This window comes from Cylas formicarius, unplaced genomic scaffold (genome assembly GCF_029955315.1).
Source record: "Cylas formicarius isolate icCylForm1 unplaced genomic scaffold, icCylForm1.1 PGA_scaffold_5__7_contigs__length_24384050, whole genome shotgun sequence".
Classification (NCBI taxonomy): domain Eukaryota; kingdom Metazoa; phylum Arthropoda; class Insecta; order Coleoptera; family Brentidae; genus Cylas; species Cylas formicarius.
In genome coordinates, this window is record NW_026844341.1 from 19,041,264 (window position 1) to 19,060,974 (window position 19,711).

The window sequence follows — 19,711 nt, forward strand, 5'->3', positions numbered from 1 at the left end:
TAAAAGCATAATGAGATTAGGGAATTGCCTGTATTCTTTCCACCCATATATAGGGTGTCCCAAAATTAGACGTCAATATTTTAACCTCGTGTTCTGTGACCCAAAATAAGGATAAAATTTCATATAAACTCGGGTCCAAAAACTCTTACTTTTTAACATGTTTAACATTTATTTATGTATGTTAAAAACTAAGACGTTTTATATTAACTTTTATACTGTATATAATAATAAAATATTTATTTACGTAGAAATCTTCAGGTTTTCAAATTCTGCAGTCCAAACTAAGTTTTAGTTCGCTAAATAGAGCCTAAAAAGTTTAGTAACTGTAGCAAATTTTATTTACGTGTTTCGGAAATATTTACAAAAAGTCTCCATCACCTCTTCAAATTTAACACCCTGTATGTCAAAAACTAAGACGTTTTGGATCCTGATTTGCATCAACTTTTATCGTTATTTTGGGTCACAGAATACGTGGTAAATACCCTGTATATAATAATAAAATATTTATTCCACAGTAAACCACTCGGTACATGGGCGTGGAGTCGGGTGAAACCTAAGAGCGCGCGACGCTGTGCGAGTCCGGTCGCGAGATTCATAAATTCCGGCGGCCGGAGCCGCCGCTTTTTGTCTTCGTTCCATTGTTCTCGCTCTTCTCTATTTGTTCAGACGATTCGGCACACCCGATCCATATCGGATCTCGTCTAGTCACGGCCCTATGTTCGGTGTGAATTCGAGAACGGAAAAAAATCGATTATTTTTCGTTTAATGGCGGTCGCCGGAAGGCTGATCATATTTTTTATTTACCAGCGTCCTCGCTCTTTTCTCTCGCACCGTCTTTCTCCGCGCCTCGCGTATTTGCATAACGATTAAGTAAGGTTCTGAGCGCGATCGAACTTGGGAATTTTCGGATAATAACCTCGATTTCTTTCTAACCGTGCATAAATTTCAATAATTTACCGGGAAGAATTCTTCTCACGTAAAATGCCGTCATTTTCTTTTGACGCGCTTTCGATACAGTTCGACGCCGTGCGGTATTTGGTAATCCGCTCGGAAAAAAATTACCAGCCCGACGTTGATGACTGCGAGTGATCAGGGCCAATCCTCGGGAACCCTGAGCCGATAAATATTCTCATTAATACTCTAAATAGCGATCCGGCAGCTGTTTGCGCAGATTATTACGCGCATTCGCCTCCAGGACAGAACGACAGACATATTATCATACCAAAACATATCAATCGTCCGCGAAGAATAATTATCACCGTGCCACTTAAACGTTCAATCTTAAAAAGGTACGGGGACCAAATTTTAGTCCCGGATGTAAAATTTGTTGGCAAAATAAATAAGATTGAACTGAGGCAGCTTTTACTTGTTGAAAATCCATTTATCAAAGTAAATAAGAACTAAAAGTTCAGATTTTCATAAAATTATATATTTTCGCATGACAATTTCGTGTCTTTATCATATGTAATATTTACAAATTACCTGGTATTAATATACCGAAAAATGACCATAAAACCAAAATTAATGTTGTTGCGAGAGAGGTATTTAAATCTAATTGAACGTTACATTTGAATGTCTCATTTTGTTAAACTCCATTGCTTCCAATTAATTTAATTTTCTACTTTTTGTGGCTGTATGTAAAATATCAAAATTGTCGTCAAAAATGTGTTTTTCTGTGTTTAAGTGCGTAGTATAATTAGAATCTAGACTATTATTTTTAAACGCTCTTTTATGTTCGTTCATGCGTTTCTTGAAGGATCTACCTGTTAGTACAACATAAATTTTAGCACAAGATCCGCATTTCAAGCTATAGACACCTGATTTTTGAGATTTTGGACATTTCGTTTTACTGTTTTTTAAAAATTTTTCTTTTGTGTTGTTAGTTCTGCTAGCTATTTTTAAACCACATGTTGACAAATATTTTGAAATGTTTTCACTGGGTTCGGATAAATAGAGTTTACTGTCGTCTGGATTTGTTTTTTATTTATAATTTTATCGATAATGGACGCTGTTCAGTGCAATTTGTTTAATGATATTAAGTTCATTGTTGTAATTTTCTGTTGAGAGTGGAGTACTAAATCTGTGTATGGAAGAGTGCATTTTGTGTGGTGTGGTGTTGTGTGGGAAAGCATGGAGATTAACTAAATGAAATATTCAAATGTATTGCTTAACGATCAATTAGATTTAAATACTTCTTATAAAACTTAAATTATCACAACAACATAAATTAAGGTTTTATGGTCATTTTTCGGTATATATAGTAGCCGGTAGTTTGTAAGTATTACATTTGATAAAGACACGGTGTTGTCGAAACAATTGTCGTATGAAAATATATAATTTCGTGAAAATCTGAAGTTTTAGTTCTTATTTATTTTGTTAAATTGAAATTCATCAAGTAAAAGTTTAATTTAAGAAGGTGGCATTACCTTTATAAATAATAAATAACGTTCTTTTGCTTTTTTACAATATATTACTCTAAAGTTAACGGCAATAGAGCATTGTTACCAAAAATGTCTTGCCAATAAGAATCTATCGATCAATTTTATATTTTACCTTTCCTTTATGTCTTCACGTTTCACTTAAATGGGATATTCTTCCTTATTTTCCTTATTTATGAAGGTATTTATGTCATTTCATTTTTATAAGTAACAGAATAGTATATTATGCAACAAGTGCGGTAAACAGCATTTGATTCACGAGTTTATTTGACACGAGCGGAGCGCAGCGGAGCAAGTGGTTAAACTTGTTGCATACTACGACCATTAGTTTTTGGGAACATTTTCGCAAAATAACCCGAATGCATTCACTGACATGACCGTCAGAATTGACAAACGTCGAAATTCAAGGAGTGGGAAATATCTCCGAAAACATCCGGAAATGTTCGAAGAGGCTCGGATTCGTGGGAAATGAAACTGACGCACGCTAGATCGGTGTGTAATTAGGTATTTTACAGGCGGCAGCAGAAAAATGGTATTTACGAAAACCTTCGTAACTGACATAAAACTTAAACTAACAACAATGCAATCACACCTCAATTTTCAGTTTTTTATTTGTTTCTTCAAAGAAGAATCAAGATAATGTACATAATTGAACTGAATCTTTTAATATAGTGAAGATCGAAAGAAGCTGTGAAAACAGCAACCATCTTTGAAGTCCGTTTCAGTCGAGGTTTCATGGTAGCTATGGAATATTTATTAGGTGCTTCCAGTTTTATCAGAATTTGTTGTTAGTGAAGCTTTAAATGCTGCTACTAAAATAATTATGGAAGTCTCTGCGGCTCATGACCTCTTATTGAATAACACATTATTATTCTGAACTAAAAGGAAAGAAATTGTAAGAAACGCCTTTTTTAAGATGACGTCAAATGATCAAATTGTCTCTATCTACTTCTTCGGCTGGTTGTCAAAATTTAGGATTATATTATTATTATTATATATTAATCGGTGTTCAGGCCATTGAATATTCATAAACATTTTCTCAGGTTAGTTTCATCCCACTTTAATTGTTGCAGTATCGTCTATTGGCCAGCTACACTAAATCGCGATAAGGAGAGACTCCAACGACTTCAGAATATTCCATCGTTGTTTGATAAACTTTGCGCATGAAAACCCAGTTAAAATATTTAATACCTTCTCCACAATAAAGTCCTTCAAAAAACGGTTAATATTGTTTATTAGGCAACCCAATAGCCATCTAGCAAAAGCGTATGAATTTATGATGTGCGTCTATTTCTTATATTTATAATGGTGGCGTTGGTGCTGTTGTCTTAGTTCTTGTGGTTACATGGAAGAGCGCAATTTGCGAATATCGCCACCGTTGTATTACAACTTTTATTGTAATATTTTGATTTTTAATAAATACAGTTTATTATTATTATTAATAGTTAATAAGATATAGGCAGTAGACCTTTATAGATCGCACTGTAAAAAGGACTTTCAACATATTTACGCAGGCAACAAAGAAGTAAAACTTGAATATTACAAAGATCGCTTAAGTCGATCGAATATTATTCGCTAACGTGCAGCTACCGAGTCAGTGGCGATATCATTTTGACACCTACCTTGTTCGCATTCGTCTATATCTTCGGAGCAGTCGACGCCCTTGTAGCCGGAGGCGCAGCTGCAAGTGTACGAGCCGTTGATCGGACTCGTGTCGCAAATGGCGTCCGCGTGGCAGGGGTTGCTCGTGCAGGCGTCGTCCAAGTGGCAGAGGAGACCTGCGAAGACAAAAGATCGTCTTGGAGGACACTGGCATATGGATGGTCTTTCTAAATATCAATCCCCATTGACGGCTGATGATGTGCCTCAGCTTATACAGAGTGTCCCATATAGGTGGTGCCGTTTTGGAGAATTTAATTAACAAAATCACAAGATTTCCTTTTAAAATAACAAAGTTTATGTCGAATGGGACACTTTTGGGCCACCCTGTATCGACAGAATCGTAATATTTTAAACCTTCAGGAGAGCCCAAGAAACTTTTGCAAGAAACTTTTTTCGTATCTCCTATGGGTTTCCAGATCTTATAGTGTGTCGTTTTATTTGGCACACGGTTTACAAGTCAGCTGGAGACATACGCCACAATTTGGAAAAGCTGTTTATACTGTCCCCGTAACAAAAAAAAATGGAACGACGACAAGTGCAGTTTAGTTAATTAGGTTGCTCGGTCAGGTAAATGTTACTTATAATTTTAATGTTAAATAAATAACACTCTTCGAAAACTATAATAAAGTAAGAACGCTATTTGGGTACGAAATTAACTCTGTTGTTCTAACAAACAAGGATAATAATAATGTTTCGTCCAAAACTAAATCCGTTGCTCGCCATCAAGTTACTAAATTTCCTAAGCACTCGAACAAAAATATACTTACTAGCCGATATTAAACCTAACCTTTCGGATCAGGTGTACATTAGACGAATATTGTCTGATTATCTGAAACCTGTGTGTTTTGAATTTTTATAATTGATGGTTATTCGATTGGTTCTTGGCAAGTTTTTCAGTTTTTTTTTGTCTACAAATCTGAACCTGATAATGAACGGAGTTTGAAGGAACCTTGTTGCCTGAGAAAAATCGATGAAATCGGAATTTTTCGAAAATATACACGGTTGGCAACGAAACTCATATCTCGAAAAAAATCGTTTCGATTTTATTGTCTGTCCGTTTCTCTGTTCTCGGTTCTCCGCTTCTCTGTAGACGCGGCATTAAATGGCCACAACTTTCGAACAGTTTGACGTACGGCATTCACATTTTGCTTCTTTTGAACCGTCCATTAGACACATAGGCCAATAAAAAATAAGCGCGATCGGAATCCGGCGACCATCTTTTTTTTGCGATTTTCGGCTGTTTTTTGGACATTGCTAGAAAGCTACGTTTTAGTACTTTTGTATTAAAGTTTTCACATATTGTACAGGGTGTTCGGGATATCCTGTGCTATATTGAAAAATGTAATAGAAATTGAGGGCATTTAAATTTCACCAAGTATTCTTTTAAAAATTTTGAAACATTTGTTTGAGCTGAGTTATTTTGGCTTCTGGAAAAAAAATATTTTCCGAAAATGTATTAACATAATAGGGATTTTTTTTAGGGCACTTTTTTGATTAATAATAGGGTTTTTCAATTATGGACCAAAATCAAACAGACCCTGAAAATTGCCTTTTTCCAGAGTATATATGAAAAAAAATTGCTATTTGGTCTGTACAGTAATTAAGGCCGCATCGAGGCCTACAATTTTTGTATTTACGGTTTTAGATAAAGATAGCCTTATTTCCATAAGTCTTGATAAGTGTTGCATATTGTCAGTATAATATGAATGTAAAAATATAAAATTATATTAGTATAATTATTTAATTAATTAATAATAATAATAACAATAATATATAATACTAATTAAATTAAATTATATAAATAAGTAATAATGTTAGATAAATAACAAACATATAAAGGATACCAAACAATGAATACGTATTAAAAGGTATCACAAGAAAGAAAATCCTTAATATTATAATAGGCCAGGCGTAGCAATTTGTCTTTAAGAGTGCATTTGAATTTTCTTGTTTGACTAGTTATCTCCTTCAGTTCGATAGGCAATTTATTAAAAAATTCGACAATCAAAACAAAGGGACTATTTGCTGTAAGAGACAGTCGATGTGTAGGTATTTTTATGATAAATTTCTTGAGAGCATAGATTAGAGTTACTTTTTACGTGGTACAATTTAGTTAGTATACTAGGAAGTGTCAATAAAGAGTGTTGTAGACATAGGTCCCGACATGAAAAATTCCAGGGCTTAAACAGTACAGTGAGTAAAATGCGTTTCTGCATCCTAAAGACTTGCTCCGCACGTGGCGAACCTCCCCAACAAACCAAGGCGTAGTTGAGACAGGAATAGACATACAAAAAATAGTACATTTTTAACAAGGGGAAAGAAGCCTGATGGCGGAGCCTCCATACGACAAAGCAGTAAAGAGAAAGTTTTTTGAGATTGTGGTCCGCCTGTTCGAACCAGGAGAGTCTCGAGTCTACATAAACTCCGAGGAATTTTACAACTCTTTTCTGATGGATTGTGCTTTCATTAAAGCGTACTAATAATCGATCATCTTAGTTTTACTTTCATTCAATATTAACTTGTTAATTTTTGCATAATGTTTCATTTGCTTGTTTTGGTTGCAATGCTAAGTTGCTCAGATGATGCTGTAGAAAGGGTAGAAACCGCATCAGGCGCAAAAAGAGGAGAGTAAGTATGGGGAAAAGATGAAAACACCACACCACAGGTACACCACAATTCACTGACCTGGAATCAGAGAGACGTATTCAAAACCTAAGGTAACTCGCAATTTAACCAACTGCCTACGACCCCCATGAAAAGACCTTAACCAACTTAAGGCGTTACCTTTAATACCATATGAACAAAGCTTGTCCACTAAAATATGAACATCGACCAAGACAAATGCTCTTTGTAGATCAAACAAAACCCATGCTGTCTGCTGCCTTTCTTCTAACCAGCTTACATAAACTAACCAAATTGTATGCCGGAAAAAAAGTCTCGACTTTCCAAAAAATTTGAAAGATTTTTGAAAAAACGGATAGGAGTGCTCTAGCTCTATAATCGGTCCTACAATATTTCTTAGTGACAGACAACATTATATTACTAACTTCTGTAGATAAATATGGACTTCAATACAAGACCTACATCTAGCGAGTTCGTATTTTTATGAGGTGAAAATATATTTTTCAAATTATTGGCTGAATCGACGAAAAAATTGTTAAAACAATTTGCAGCCGAAGTCATATTAGTAACTTTTTACCCGTCTGTATCACACACGTTTCTCGAGATATTTGAAAAAAATCTAGACGCGATGACGTCAACCACTTTTGCACGGTTTCAGAACACAAGTATGTTCTTGAAAAGCATTTACTCTATTCGAAAAATTGATATACCAGGAAACGTGGGAGATCCAAGGCTATTACTTCGGACATTTTTTGGATTATCTAGGTGGTGTGTCGATTGCTGGTAAAAAAAAATTAAAAGATCCTGAAAATTGCAGTTTTCGTGGAAGATAGTCGAAATCGCTATTATTCGTACAATTTTTTGTATTCACCAAATTTTGCCGCGGCTTTGTATTTCGGCAAGACGCGAAAGGCGCTTTGCACAATAAAATTACGTTTCTCTAGGACAAAAAGCCTTTAAAATACAAAGCTGCGTAGTGACTTTGTAGACTTCGATGTGCATAGCATCTTGTCGCCCGTAACTGCTGATAAAGAATTTAGTGAGTATCGAAATTGACAAGTCGTGATTATCGACTTATTAAATAAAATATACATTATATTAGCTGCAGACTTGCAGGCATCGTTTAGGTAGAATAAGTATTAATTAATAAATGTATTAATTAATTATGGGTACGGCCTCAATTTTGGGCTTTGCTCTGCGTTTTTTTTTCTGAGGCTAATTAACGAATCGCTATCGATCTAGATCGTCGTCGCTGCTCGCCGAGAAAGCAGCAAGACAGAACAGGTCCGACATGTTAAGTCTGAAAAATATGACCGGTATACACGCCGGTAATTGCTGTGAAAAATGCGCCGCGCTTGTTTATAAGTACGTTTAATTACTTATTTGCATAACCCGTACCATAACATTATCCGGGTATTCGATTTATTTATGTAGTTTTGAGGTTGTCAGTCGATTTTTAATTTTCCCTCCCTTCTCTGCTTCAACGAGGATCGGGATTCTGCGTGTGTAACGACCCGCCATAGTGGCGACAAGTTACTTTAATCACCACGACGGTCGCCACCATTGATCAAGGTAGAGTTTGGTTCAAATTATACCGTTGACCATTTGCGTTTTTGAAAAATTCCCAACTCCCATTTTTTTAAACACATATTCAAAAGTCCACTGTCCAGAATTACTGACACTTCCATGACAGTTTTTTTCAGACCTTAGTCTGAAACATAAAATTTGATATAATTTTCATTTTCATTTCAAGCAGTCCATTGTAGGTTTGCATACATGAATCAAATAGCTTATTATGTATTATTTGTATTGTATGCAAATTTAGGTTGCTCCAAAGTTAATCGTTTCTGAATTTATAAAAATTTATATTGGGGCTGTGACCTCAGTTTGCAGTGTTTGTACTTTCCTTTATCAAAGTATTGCCATGACCACATCATCTTACGCAGTGTCTTATGCGAGGCTTAAGATTACTGATGTATAGGACAATTCCGACCCCACTAAGATTTTTGTTACTTTGATTTAATATCATATTGCATACTGTTTTCCAACACACCCAAGACACAACTCTTACCGAAATCATTTATTTTTTTATTTATTTATTAATTTGTCAACGGCCCAACCGCCCAATATAAAATAAGATTCACATAAACAAAATAGTAAAAAAATAATAATAATAAAACAAACATTATTATTACAACATTTTCTTTAAATATTCGGAAAAAATAAAATTTATGGTGTTCTACTTGGAAATTTTAAATAAGTATTTAAGAATTTTCTTCTAACGTTTAAACAAAAAATATTAGTCAGAACAAAGCACTACGTATTTTTCAGTATTATTTCAAAAAACGTAATTTTTATTTTTTATTTATGTAACAATATTTGTAAAATAACTAGCTGAGTATTGATTTCTTTATAAAAATAAAATCAGATCATGTAATAAGTCCCCAATAACGTGCAATATGTAAATAATTTCTAATTACAGTTATATGAAAACATGAGAAATGAAATGTATAAATTTTTTTAGGAACTTATAAAATTAGGTAAATTTTTTACAAAAAAAAACTTCCACGGGCTATTGTAATACTTATAAAACTTCTGCTAACGTTTCGCCAATCGTATTGGCTTCTTCAGAGCTTGACTGAAACTGGCTCGTATTTTACTCTATATCTGCTTTTATATTGTCCCTAAATGTCACCAATATGGGAATCAGTCATCGAAGACGGTGTTTATGTCCCTCACTTAGCTCCGCCTCTGCTTTTTATTATGTTTTGTGGCTTTTAACCATCAAATCGATTTATTTTTGACTAACTTTAACTAAATTTTAATAATTATAATTATTTATATAAAACCATTTTTCTATAGATTAAAAAATTTGTTATTGGTATTTATAAAATTTTTCGGCCAAATCCATAGAATTATCCAAAAAAATAACACCTTGTAGAAGTTTTAAGCATCCCATTTTACCCCTGGTTTTATGCAAAGGCCTAAAAATGTACAAATAAGTATGATTCTATAGTGTTTCCTCGCAAAAACTCTTCTTTTAGGGTGTAACGGTTACTATAATCGTACCCAGTAACTACCAATTTTCAGTTGTCAGAGTTCACTGACTTTGGTAACTAAAAATGTCACGTTGTCTTAGCCGACACCCTTTAGACTATGACCCAGTCACCAGAGTGACATTAAACGTCAATTTCCTGCAGCCGTCTGCTGTTCGAGCAGCTGCACTAACCATAAGCGGGTCACCAAAGCAAAGATATCACAATTCTCACGCGTTTTCCGGTACGCTCGATTTACTTCACATCGAAAACCAAATTGGGATATTTTTTCCTCCTCGTCGAATCGGACGACTACAAAGACGGTTAAATGGCAATTTAAATTAGGCAGATACCGTCCGATTAGTCGCAACGGGCCCCCATTCAAATTCGGCTATTATTTTTTTTTTTTGCGATTGAAGTTTTTATCCGCCGACGAAATTAAGATTAACGGTAAAATTGTCAACTAACCCACAAACGGGTAACGGTAAGACTTACCGGTTTTTCCCGGGGTACATCGGCAGTAAAAACTACCGACCCTGTCGATACAGGTGGCGCCGTTGAAACAGGCGGCTCCTGCGCAGTCGTCGATGTTTACGGAGCAGTCGGGTCCGGTCCAGCCGTTGACGCAGATACAGGAGAAACCGCCGACGCTGTTGGTGCACGTGGCGCCATTTTGGCATACTGACGGCCGCAGGGAACACTCGTCGACGTCCTGCCCCGCGAATAGGTACGTTGGGATCATACAGATTCGAACCCCAGCGGTTTACTCACCTGTTCGCAGTAATGGCCGGTGTAGGTGGACGGACATTGGCACGTGTAAGAGTTGACGCCGTCGATACAGGTCGCTCCGTTTTGGCACTGGTGTCCCGGACAGTCGTCGATATTTTCTTCGCAGTTGGGCCCCCTAAAACCTGCAACAATGATCCTAGTTTATTGCCAGGGCCTCTAGATACGCAGTTTGCTTTGTCGACGTCCTTGCCGCTAGTTTTTGGTTTTGTTAGTTTAGATAAGAGTCAGGCTGAACATCTGATCGCTATGGAAGGAGTCACGATACTATTGAGATAGTATCAATAAATAAAAATGCAAAACTCCGAGCAATACACGGAACAAGAAAATTAGAGAAACTGGTTGGCTCTATGTAGTTTGTATCATAAAATTATTAATTTCATATATTTACCATATCTTTATAATACCTCAAATAGACATAATAAAGCGCCCTTAGAAAAAGCTCTGAAATTATTTTCATGTTTTCCATAAGTAGAGAACATTCATACAATTTTTTTTGTTTCTAAGGCTTTCAGGGAGATGGTTCGGATTCCCATTAATAGTTGAAAGGGATGTTCATGAAGGTTTAAAGGAGAAGCCATATGCTTGGATTTTGTGACGATCTTGTCGCATTCATAAAGTAATCTTTGCATAACAGTATACTAATTGATAGTGTGGCTGATTGTGTGTCTCTGCAGAATGATTTGGAGATTATTGCTTCTTGGTGTTGTCTTCTAAATAGATGTTAATCTGTTAGACAATAAAGATTGTTATTATTATTAATATTATTATCGGTCTTAGATTTCTCTGCTTTGCAGGTATTGGTGAGCTTGGTATTATACCTTCTTCTGATGCTTCAAAGATGTTGCATGTCTAGTTTATCCAGGGTTTTTTCTGTAACAATTTCCTCCATTGGCATAACCAATGGACATATGCTTACTTCGTTAAGACGCCAGATTTGGTCTAGCTGGATAGCCAGGTCTTCATATTTTCGAACTTTCTCAGCTTCACTAGATTTCAAATTGCGGGTCAACGGTATGCCAATATCAATGATTGCCTCTTTTTTTTCAGTTTATTAATGAGGAGAATATCTGGTCTGTTGTCAGCGACCCTTATATCTGCTGATACCGGACGATCCCAGTATAGCAGATGTGACCTATTTTCGAGAATTGATTTTGGTTCATATTTGTAAATGCAGGGGTATCTTTGGACAAAATGATTTTTACAAGTTGATTGTGCCTTCCTAAATGAGCATTATCTGCTAGTTGATGTTGATTTTCAATATTATTATTATTATGATTAGGATGATTGGCGAAACGTCAGCAAGTTCGGCTCAGCCAAAAACCGACGCAGGAGAAATCCAGAAGTTTTGTAAAAAGTATTACAGTAGCCTGTGGAAGTTTTTGAAAAAAAAAAAGAGGGCAGTATTATTATTATGCCAAAGAGAAAGCGTGATAAGGTGCCCGTGAGTGGTTACCTCGTTTTTTTCGCATTCGGGAAGTATTTAAAAAAAAAATGCGACTGCAAGGGTCTAAGGGAAAAATCATTTCTCGAAAACTATTTACGGAATAGAAAAAATTCTGGAACGAAAACAAGTAGAAGATTTGGCTGCATAAACTTTTGTTTTTGACAATCTTTCAAAAATGTACAGGATGCGCCGTAAATTAAAAAAACTGAAAAATAACGGTAATGGTAACTAAAGGACTGCGTTTCAAATACATGAACTTTTAGTATCTTTTGATGTTTCCTCATTATTTCCAAGCGTTCCTATACCAGAAACTTTGGAATACCTCAGGAAATTACTCGAATATAATAACTACAGTAAAGATATAATTGAAGAGCTAACCACTCTGACAAAGCTTTGCATGAGTCGAAATATTTTTCTATATAATAACAACTATTATGAACAACAAAATGGCACGGCCATGGGAAATTGCTTATCTCATTTCCTGGCTGAACGTTTCATGCATCATTTTGAACAGAATGCCAAAGAAAATTTCGAGTACTTTCCTAGGATATGGTATAGATACGTCGACGATGTTTTCGCGGTTTTTGATACAACTTGCATGGATTTAAATGACTTTGTTTCAAATTTGAATAATTACTTCCCATCTATTAAATTCACATATGAAATAGACAGTAACATGCAGTTGCCTTTTTTGGACGTTCTCGTTATCAAAAACAGTGAAAATCATTTAGTTTTTGACATTTATAGGAAAGACACTAGTATTTTAAGATACATAACCAATGATTCTAATCATGCTTTTCAACCTAAAATGGCAAGTTTTAATTTTCTAGTCCACAGACTTGTCACATTTCCTTTAAAACAACAAAGACTTGAGGTGGAAAGAAGCCTTATAAAAAAGGTGGCTAGAATCAATGGCTATGAAGATAAGTTAATTAGGAAATTTAGATTTAAGAACAAACTTCAAAAATCAACGACTTTTCAAGCTGATAAGGAAAATTTAAAAATAGTCTCAATTCCCTTCTCTCCCCAATATACAAGTGGACTTGATAGAGTCTTCAGGGTCGCAGGTCTTCGAAGTGTCTATCAGTCCGGATCAAAATTAAAAAATCTATTGGGTAATCCCAAGGATAAACTAGATACCCTTGAAAAGTCGAGAATTTATGAAATATGTTGTAACGATTGTGACGAGTCATATGTAGGGCAAACCAAAAGATCAATTAATGTTACATTTAAGGAACACTTAGGTCATTTAAAATTTGGTAGATTAGAAAAATCAAGTGTATCCGACCATATGTTCAACAATAATCATAAGGTAGATATAAGTAATTTAAAATTAGTCAAACATGTAAATAGTAGTAGAAAATTAGATGCCTACGAAAGCTTAGAAATTGTTAAGAGAGGGAATAAGGTACTGAACAAGGACAGAGGTCCAATCCCATTTAGCCCATTATATGCGCTGATTGGTTGCGTGAACAGTGCGTAATCCCCTCTCCCACTTCTCGATGTGTATGTATATATATAGAGAGCATTTGTTATTAAGTTTAGTTTTATCTTCTCCTGAAGATGCGAACTTGGTTGGCGAAACGCGCGTCGAGTATGTAAAATTGAGTTTCGGTTGGTGGTAAAACGCGTTATTGTGTGTTAGTACAGTGTCGAAGGTTCCAGTCAAGATTTTGACCACATTTAAAATATTTATTTTTAATTTTTGAATTTTTTTTTTCGGTAATTTTCTCTTCCGGAAAAACATGTTTTTCTCCATAACCATTCACCAGATCGGCAGTCTTTATTTTCGAACCACGTGGGTTAGTCATATTTATTTAGGATATTTTTTTTCGTATGGAGCTAGGGACGCCCAATTATAAATTGAGCCGTTTCCTTTACTCTCTCATAACTCCGGGACGACTATACAAAAACCTCTACGCCCCCGTTAAAGTTGCAACGGGTTTGCGTGGCGACGAGAGAACTCCCTATTAGCGCTCGGGGGGCCCACGGCCGCAGCAACTCGTGCTGTCCCCAGGTGGTTCCCGCGATCAGATGGTACGTCCGAGCACGCCCATTTCGCATACCTGCGCGGCAACGAGTCGTCGGTTGCTGAGAAGAGAACGACGGGGTTAACAATCGGAAGAAAATCATAGAGGGCTCCGAAACTCCGGGGGCCAAGGTCGGACCGGAGACTCCGGTCGTCGCGTATACGGGAGCGAGTTGCTTTCCGATTACCTGCGGTGTTGGCATTTAAAAACTTGTCATATTTACTAGACGGCGACATTAAAAATCCATTTTCTATTAAGGATTTAATCCGGGAGATAAAACGACGCCGGGTACGGACTACCGTTTCGTCGTCGCCCGTAGATAATGAAGCAAAAAAGCTCGTCCGTTCGAAAATTAATACCGTGAGCGACACAGATAACGACGCATTAACGCGATATTTCAATATTATGTTGACGTTTCGGCCCCTCCGAATCGAAAACCGATTAAGACGAATTTTATGCGTTTCTAATAAGCGGGCCACTAGGAAATTAATTGGTTGTGGTCGATCGCAGCCGATGTAGGTCGAAAGACGCCGATATTTAGACCGCGTTTATTATTTCAATTCGTCGCAAATCTAGTAATATTTTCATATATACCGGGTGACCGGGAAAGTGGGATTAGATTAGAGTAGATTAGATTAGATTAACAGTTGGGAGAGCTAGCAATCAGCCTGTCCGTCATTGCGACCCAGAGGATCTATTGTGACTCTCTCCATAGCTATACGGCTTTATCCAAGTTCGTCTCTCTAACCAGACTCTACAACTTCGACAATGGCTCCCTCGTATAGCTCTCTGTCTCTGGTTTGGTATCGCCCAGCAGATGAAAACGCAGTCTCGCTAGGCCTTCGCAGTGGCACAGTACGTGTGCGGCTGTTTCCTCCTCTTCCTGACAGAATCTACATTCTGTGTTTTCTTCCACTTCCATCAGGCTTAGATGCCTCTTAAGCCTGCAGTGGCCCGTCAGCAGACCTACCATTATTCTTACGGCTTTTCTATTGTAGCTTAGTAGGTCCGCGGTAAAATTGGCCGATGTGCCCCTTAGGCCTGTCTTTGCCCCGGCATGTCCCTCCACCATCGTCGGGATTCTCGGTCCATCCAATCCCTGACGGCTGTTTTTGCAACGGGTTTGGCCATCCCACAAAAGGGTTCTGGTCCAATCAGGCGCATTGACGACCCTTCGCGGGCTACGTCGTCTGCGCCTTCATTACCTTTATGCCCTCCGTGCCCCGGTACCCATGATAGAGTAACTTTGTTCTGGCTTGCTATCTCGTTTAATGCCTTATGGCAGTTCAGAACGAACTTGGATGTTATTTTATTAGATTGCAGGGCCTTTATAGCCGGTTGACTATCGGTGTAAATTGCAATTGATTTGTTACACAGTGTTCTAGTGCAGTGATCTCTGCTTGGAACACTGTTGCTAGCTTACCCATTGGAATAGAGATTTTCCTTTTCGTCCTGGGTTCATATATTGCTGCTCCTACTCCTTTTTGAGTTTTTGCGCCATTAGCATACCAGGATATTTCTGCCTTAATTGGTGGCCCCTTTTTCCCAGTCTTCTCTGGCAGGGATTTGAGTCCTGTAGTGGTTAACGAAGCAATACTTAAATGTTGTGCTGTCCGTATGCAGCTTGTTATGTTTCGTGCTATGTCCACCAATTATTGGGGACTGTCCTTGCAGTAATCGATCACATTTGCTTTTCATTGATTGATTTTCTTAACCTTCGTCGTATCGTGTGGGGTACAAATGTACCCCAACAACTCAATTTTTCTTATAACATCTTTTTAAAAACTTTACACAAGGGTTCCGCAATTTTATTTATTGTCATTTAGTATTTACAGATTCCTTTTTTGCATATTTTAGTTATAACGTGCATCAAAAAATTCAACAAAAAAATATTATTAACTTTTACCCCGTATGGTATGCCAAGATACTCATTTTGATTAGTCACGGTCATGCGCAATACAGTAAATATCAGCTGGTGTCAGACATTTTTGATTTGTGAAATCATGGAATGAAAAACACCCAAATCACACAACCTCTACAACGCATATTTTGATCTTAGATGCCCTTCAAGCTTCAAAAGAACCGGTAGTAATGTTGTGGTATACCAAGAGAGGTTACACTAGACCAGTTATTCCTGCAACTATGTCTCGCTCACGTTTTCAATTGTAGACGAGTTTTTTTCGTTTTGACGATCCAAACAAGGGAAGTCAGAAAGAAAACTGATAAGCTTGCACCGGTAAGAGGACAGGTTTGTGGACAATTTCAAAAAGTGTTATAATCCCGAATGCCATATTACAGAGATGAGCAACCACAGATAATTTCTTACGAAAAAATAAATCTTATATTCCCCAAGAACTCTTGAAAAAACCTTACAAACCCATTTTTTCGTCAATGTTTTCGGAAACAACATGCAATTGTGTCCTATCTGCCTAGCAAGAACAAGGCTGTCCTTATTTGATGATGATGATGATGATTCAGGGAGAAAATATGAAGTACAAGCCTGAGATAATACTTCATTACAATAAAACAAAAGGTGCTGTAGACACTACCGATAAAATGGTAAAAGAATATTCAGCTCGTCGAATTAGTAACAGATGGCGGATGGCAATTTTTGGACAGCTATTAGACGTGGCGGCAGTAAATGCATTTACTTTATGGAGTGCAAAATTTCTAGACGAAAAATCAAAAAGCAAAGACAGTAGAAGAAAATTTCTTTTGGACTTAGTTGAGTCGTTGATTAGGGAAAATGCCAAAAGAAGATGAAAAAAAAACAAGAATTCCCAACAGTGTCAAATCATATGTGCAAGAAATGTTTCCAGAATTGGAAAAGCACCGAAGAACCTGAACGACCCGTTTTTAGACGACGTTATTTGTCTAATAGAAAGAAAGATCGTAAGTCCAGGCAACAATGTTGCGACTGCAAAAAATTTACATGCATGCATGTAAGAATTAATATGAGTAGAGGAGTTCCTCCAACTTCTTTTAAACATTTTTGAGAATTGTTTATTTTAAATAAATATTTTATTTACAATGACTATTTCATTTTGCCGTTACAGTGTATATCTACAAGAATTGTGGCGTTCAAATTAGAGTGGGGTACAATGGTGTTCTGCGTAACTTTTTCACCGCGGTACGACGAAGGTTAATCTATTCTTCCTCGATTTTCTGGGACTGGCCGTCCGCTCGCCACCATAGATAGCGTTCGGGTAGTTCCATCTCGTTGACGCAACCTAGATTCTTTGCCACGGGCCATACGGCCACCACCCTAGAGTTCGCTCGTTCGATCTACTGGTGACTAGGTTGGCAAGAGTGGTGTTTTTACGATCCAAATAAAAAGATAATAGTCAGTTCAGATTCAACAAAGAATCAGAACTCTTACGCAGAGTGAGGAACGCTATGCGCAAATTGAAAAAGAATGCTGGGGATTAACTTGGGCATGTGAGAAATTTAGGGAGTATATTTTGGGACTTCCAAAAAAATATTTAGAAACAGACCACAAACCGTTAATTCAAATTTTGTCTACAAAAAATTTAGACGATCTAACCCCCCCACATTCTAACCTCTCAAGACCATACAATATGAACACCACAGACCACCGAACAACCCTGATGCAACAGTGTTTTCCTTATAATTTTTTGTGCCCGTTTAGCCTTTTAATAAAAATGATTGCGTGACCGTCCGGCATTTTGGCAAGCTCGCTAATGAAACTTGGGGCGGTGGTAGGTTTTTTTTTTGTGTGACAGATTTCTTTTTTGAGCCGGTAGTGTTAACACAATAAAAGTGAGATTTGTGATTTCCCATACTTTTGGATCTATTTGGAGTTTGGATTGGAATCTTCCTCGACGAAAGATTTTGAAAAAGGATTGTCATTGCCCCGCATTTCCACGTGGTTTCTTCTTCCATCGGAATACCAGAGAGCTTCGCTAGTGTTGGTGCTGCCTCATGCGCACGTGTTTGGTTGTCGAGTAGCCGGTAGCTGGTTGTTTAATTTTTGAAAATTGTCTAGGAGGCTGTAAATTGTAAATGAAACTTTTCTTTACTTGCCTAATGGCAAATAGCCTTTAACGTAATGAACTAGTTTTTTTTTAGGATAACCCAGTTTTTTCAAACAGCATCCTAGTGGGAACAAAACAACATTTTAACACCAAAATTTTCCAAATCCGTTAAAAAATAAGCTTACAGGAAAGAAAAAACAGATAAGTAAATACATTAAAAAAAAAATATTACTTAGGTGGCTTTGCTCCTATTCATCATCAAGTCGGCATGAATGAAAATTCTGACAGTTTGTACAGTGTTTAACTCCAGAAAAGTTAGGAAGGGTTACAAGATATGCGTTATAAGATACGTGTTTCGCAGATGCAGATGTTTACGTAATTTTTTTTGCTGCAAAATGCGGAAAACCAGTAAATAGATGAGGTTATTTCCTTTTCAACGAAAATATATGGGATAATAGCAATCTTTTCGAAATTCTTAACAATAAATTTATTAACCTATTTCGGCTAAACAAAGGGGCAACCCGGATTTTAATACCTGAAATACAACCATTTAAGCACAAAATTCCTGCTCAATTCCAGAGGTAATTTATGGTATATTTCATTTCTTTCTAGATCTTTGACAGTTATGTGATGACAGCAAATGAACATTGAAATTTGGCAATAAGTCAACCTGCAGTAAGCAGGATTATTAAAAAAGACAGTTATTGTATGTCGTTCACCTTTTCCCCACAAATGTTCCTATTTTTTCGGTCCTACATTATTCAGTCTAAAACTATAGAATCTTAAAGCGTATTTCGACAGAAACAATCTCAATCTCAGAAAACAAAATAAGAGATAAAACTCAGCCAGCACGCATGTTATCCTTGGTAGGTTATGTTCAATACAAAAAGGTACTCATTCTTCTTCTTTTCTTCTAGTGCAAAAAGCGTTAAAACTGAAACCGACCAGATGACCAGTGGTACACAATATGAGTGAAAAAAAGAACTAACCAACGCAAACCTATTCGAAGTGTAGTTTTCCATCGTCATCCACGGCAAGCAGGTTTTTAATCCCAATTTCCGACAGAAGCGCATTCGTCGGCGACGATAGAAGCGAATCTCGAGAGGCCTCTCGCGATTACGCTTCAAACTTACGCGAAACTGATTGGCTGAATATAAAATGCAATTAAAGTCCCCTTAAGTTTTCGGATTAAATGATTGCCCATCACGGTAAAAGGTCGGAATACTGATAACGTTGCCTTTGCGAAGGAGCCCTGGGACCGGTTTTCGGCCGCTCCGGCTGGTAGCCGCGAGAGGCCGTTTCAAATAACGTTTTTTGTATTGACCGGTATTGTCGCGCATGCATTTCTATATAGGGTCTTGGAGGGTCATATTATATAACATAACATGTAGATGGTACCTTATATTTTAGATTAATTTACTACGACTTTCGTTAACTATCGGCCATCATTATTTTTCAATTTTTTAAAATTTCGTTACTTTTAGTTTATTAATTTTACCACGCAATACAAGATTATGTATTTGTAGCATAGCATAGCATATTGAATATGCACGGTCGCGCTGTTTGCTTATTAAGGTTAAGTACGGCCCATTAAAAAAGTCAATTACGAGGGGTAAACAAATGGTTTGTTTAACGGTATAACTATAAAAACGAAAATATTAAAAATATATAGACGGTGACTACATTTATTTATTTT

General features: G+C 36.8%; 1 protein-coding gene across 1 annotated transcript in view; it reads right to left on the reverse strand.

Moving 5' to 3' along the window:
• The window catches only part of LOC132702421 (neurogenic locus Notch protein), a 96,962-nt gene that overhangs the window by 34,575 nt on the left and 42,676 nt on the right, over positions 1 to 19,711 (reverse strand). The window contains exons 5-7 of the mRNA XM_060671014.1: positions 10,529 to 10,668; positions 10,253 to 10,469; positions 4,061 to 4,216 (exon numbers count right to left, since the gene is read on the reverse strand). Coding sequence (XP_060526997.1) covers positions 4,061 to 4,216; positions 10,253 to 10,469; positions 10,529 to 10,668 — 513 coding nt within the window. The remainder of the gene's footprint in view (positions 1 to 4,060; positions 4,217 to 10,252; positions 10,470 to 10,528; positions 10,669 to 19,711) is intronic.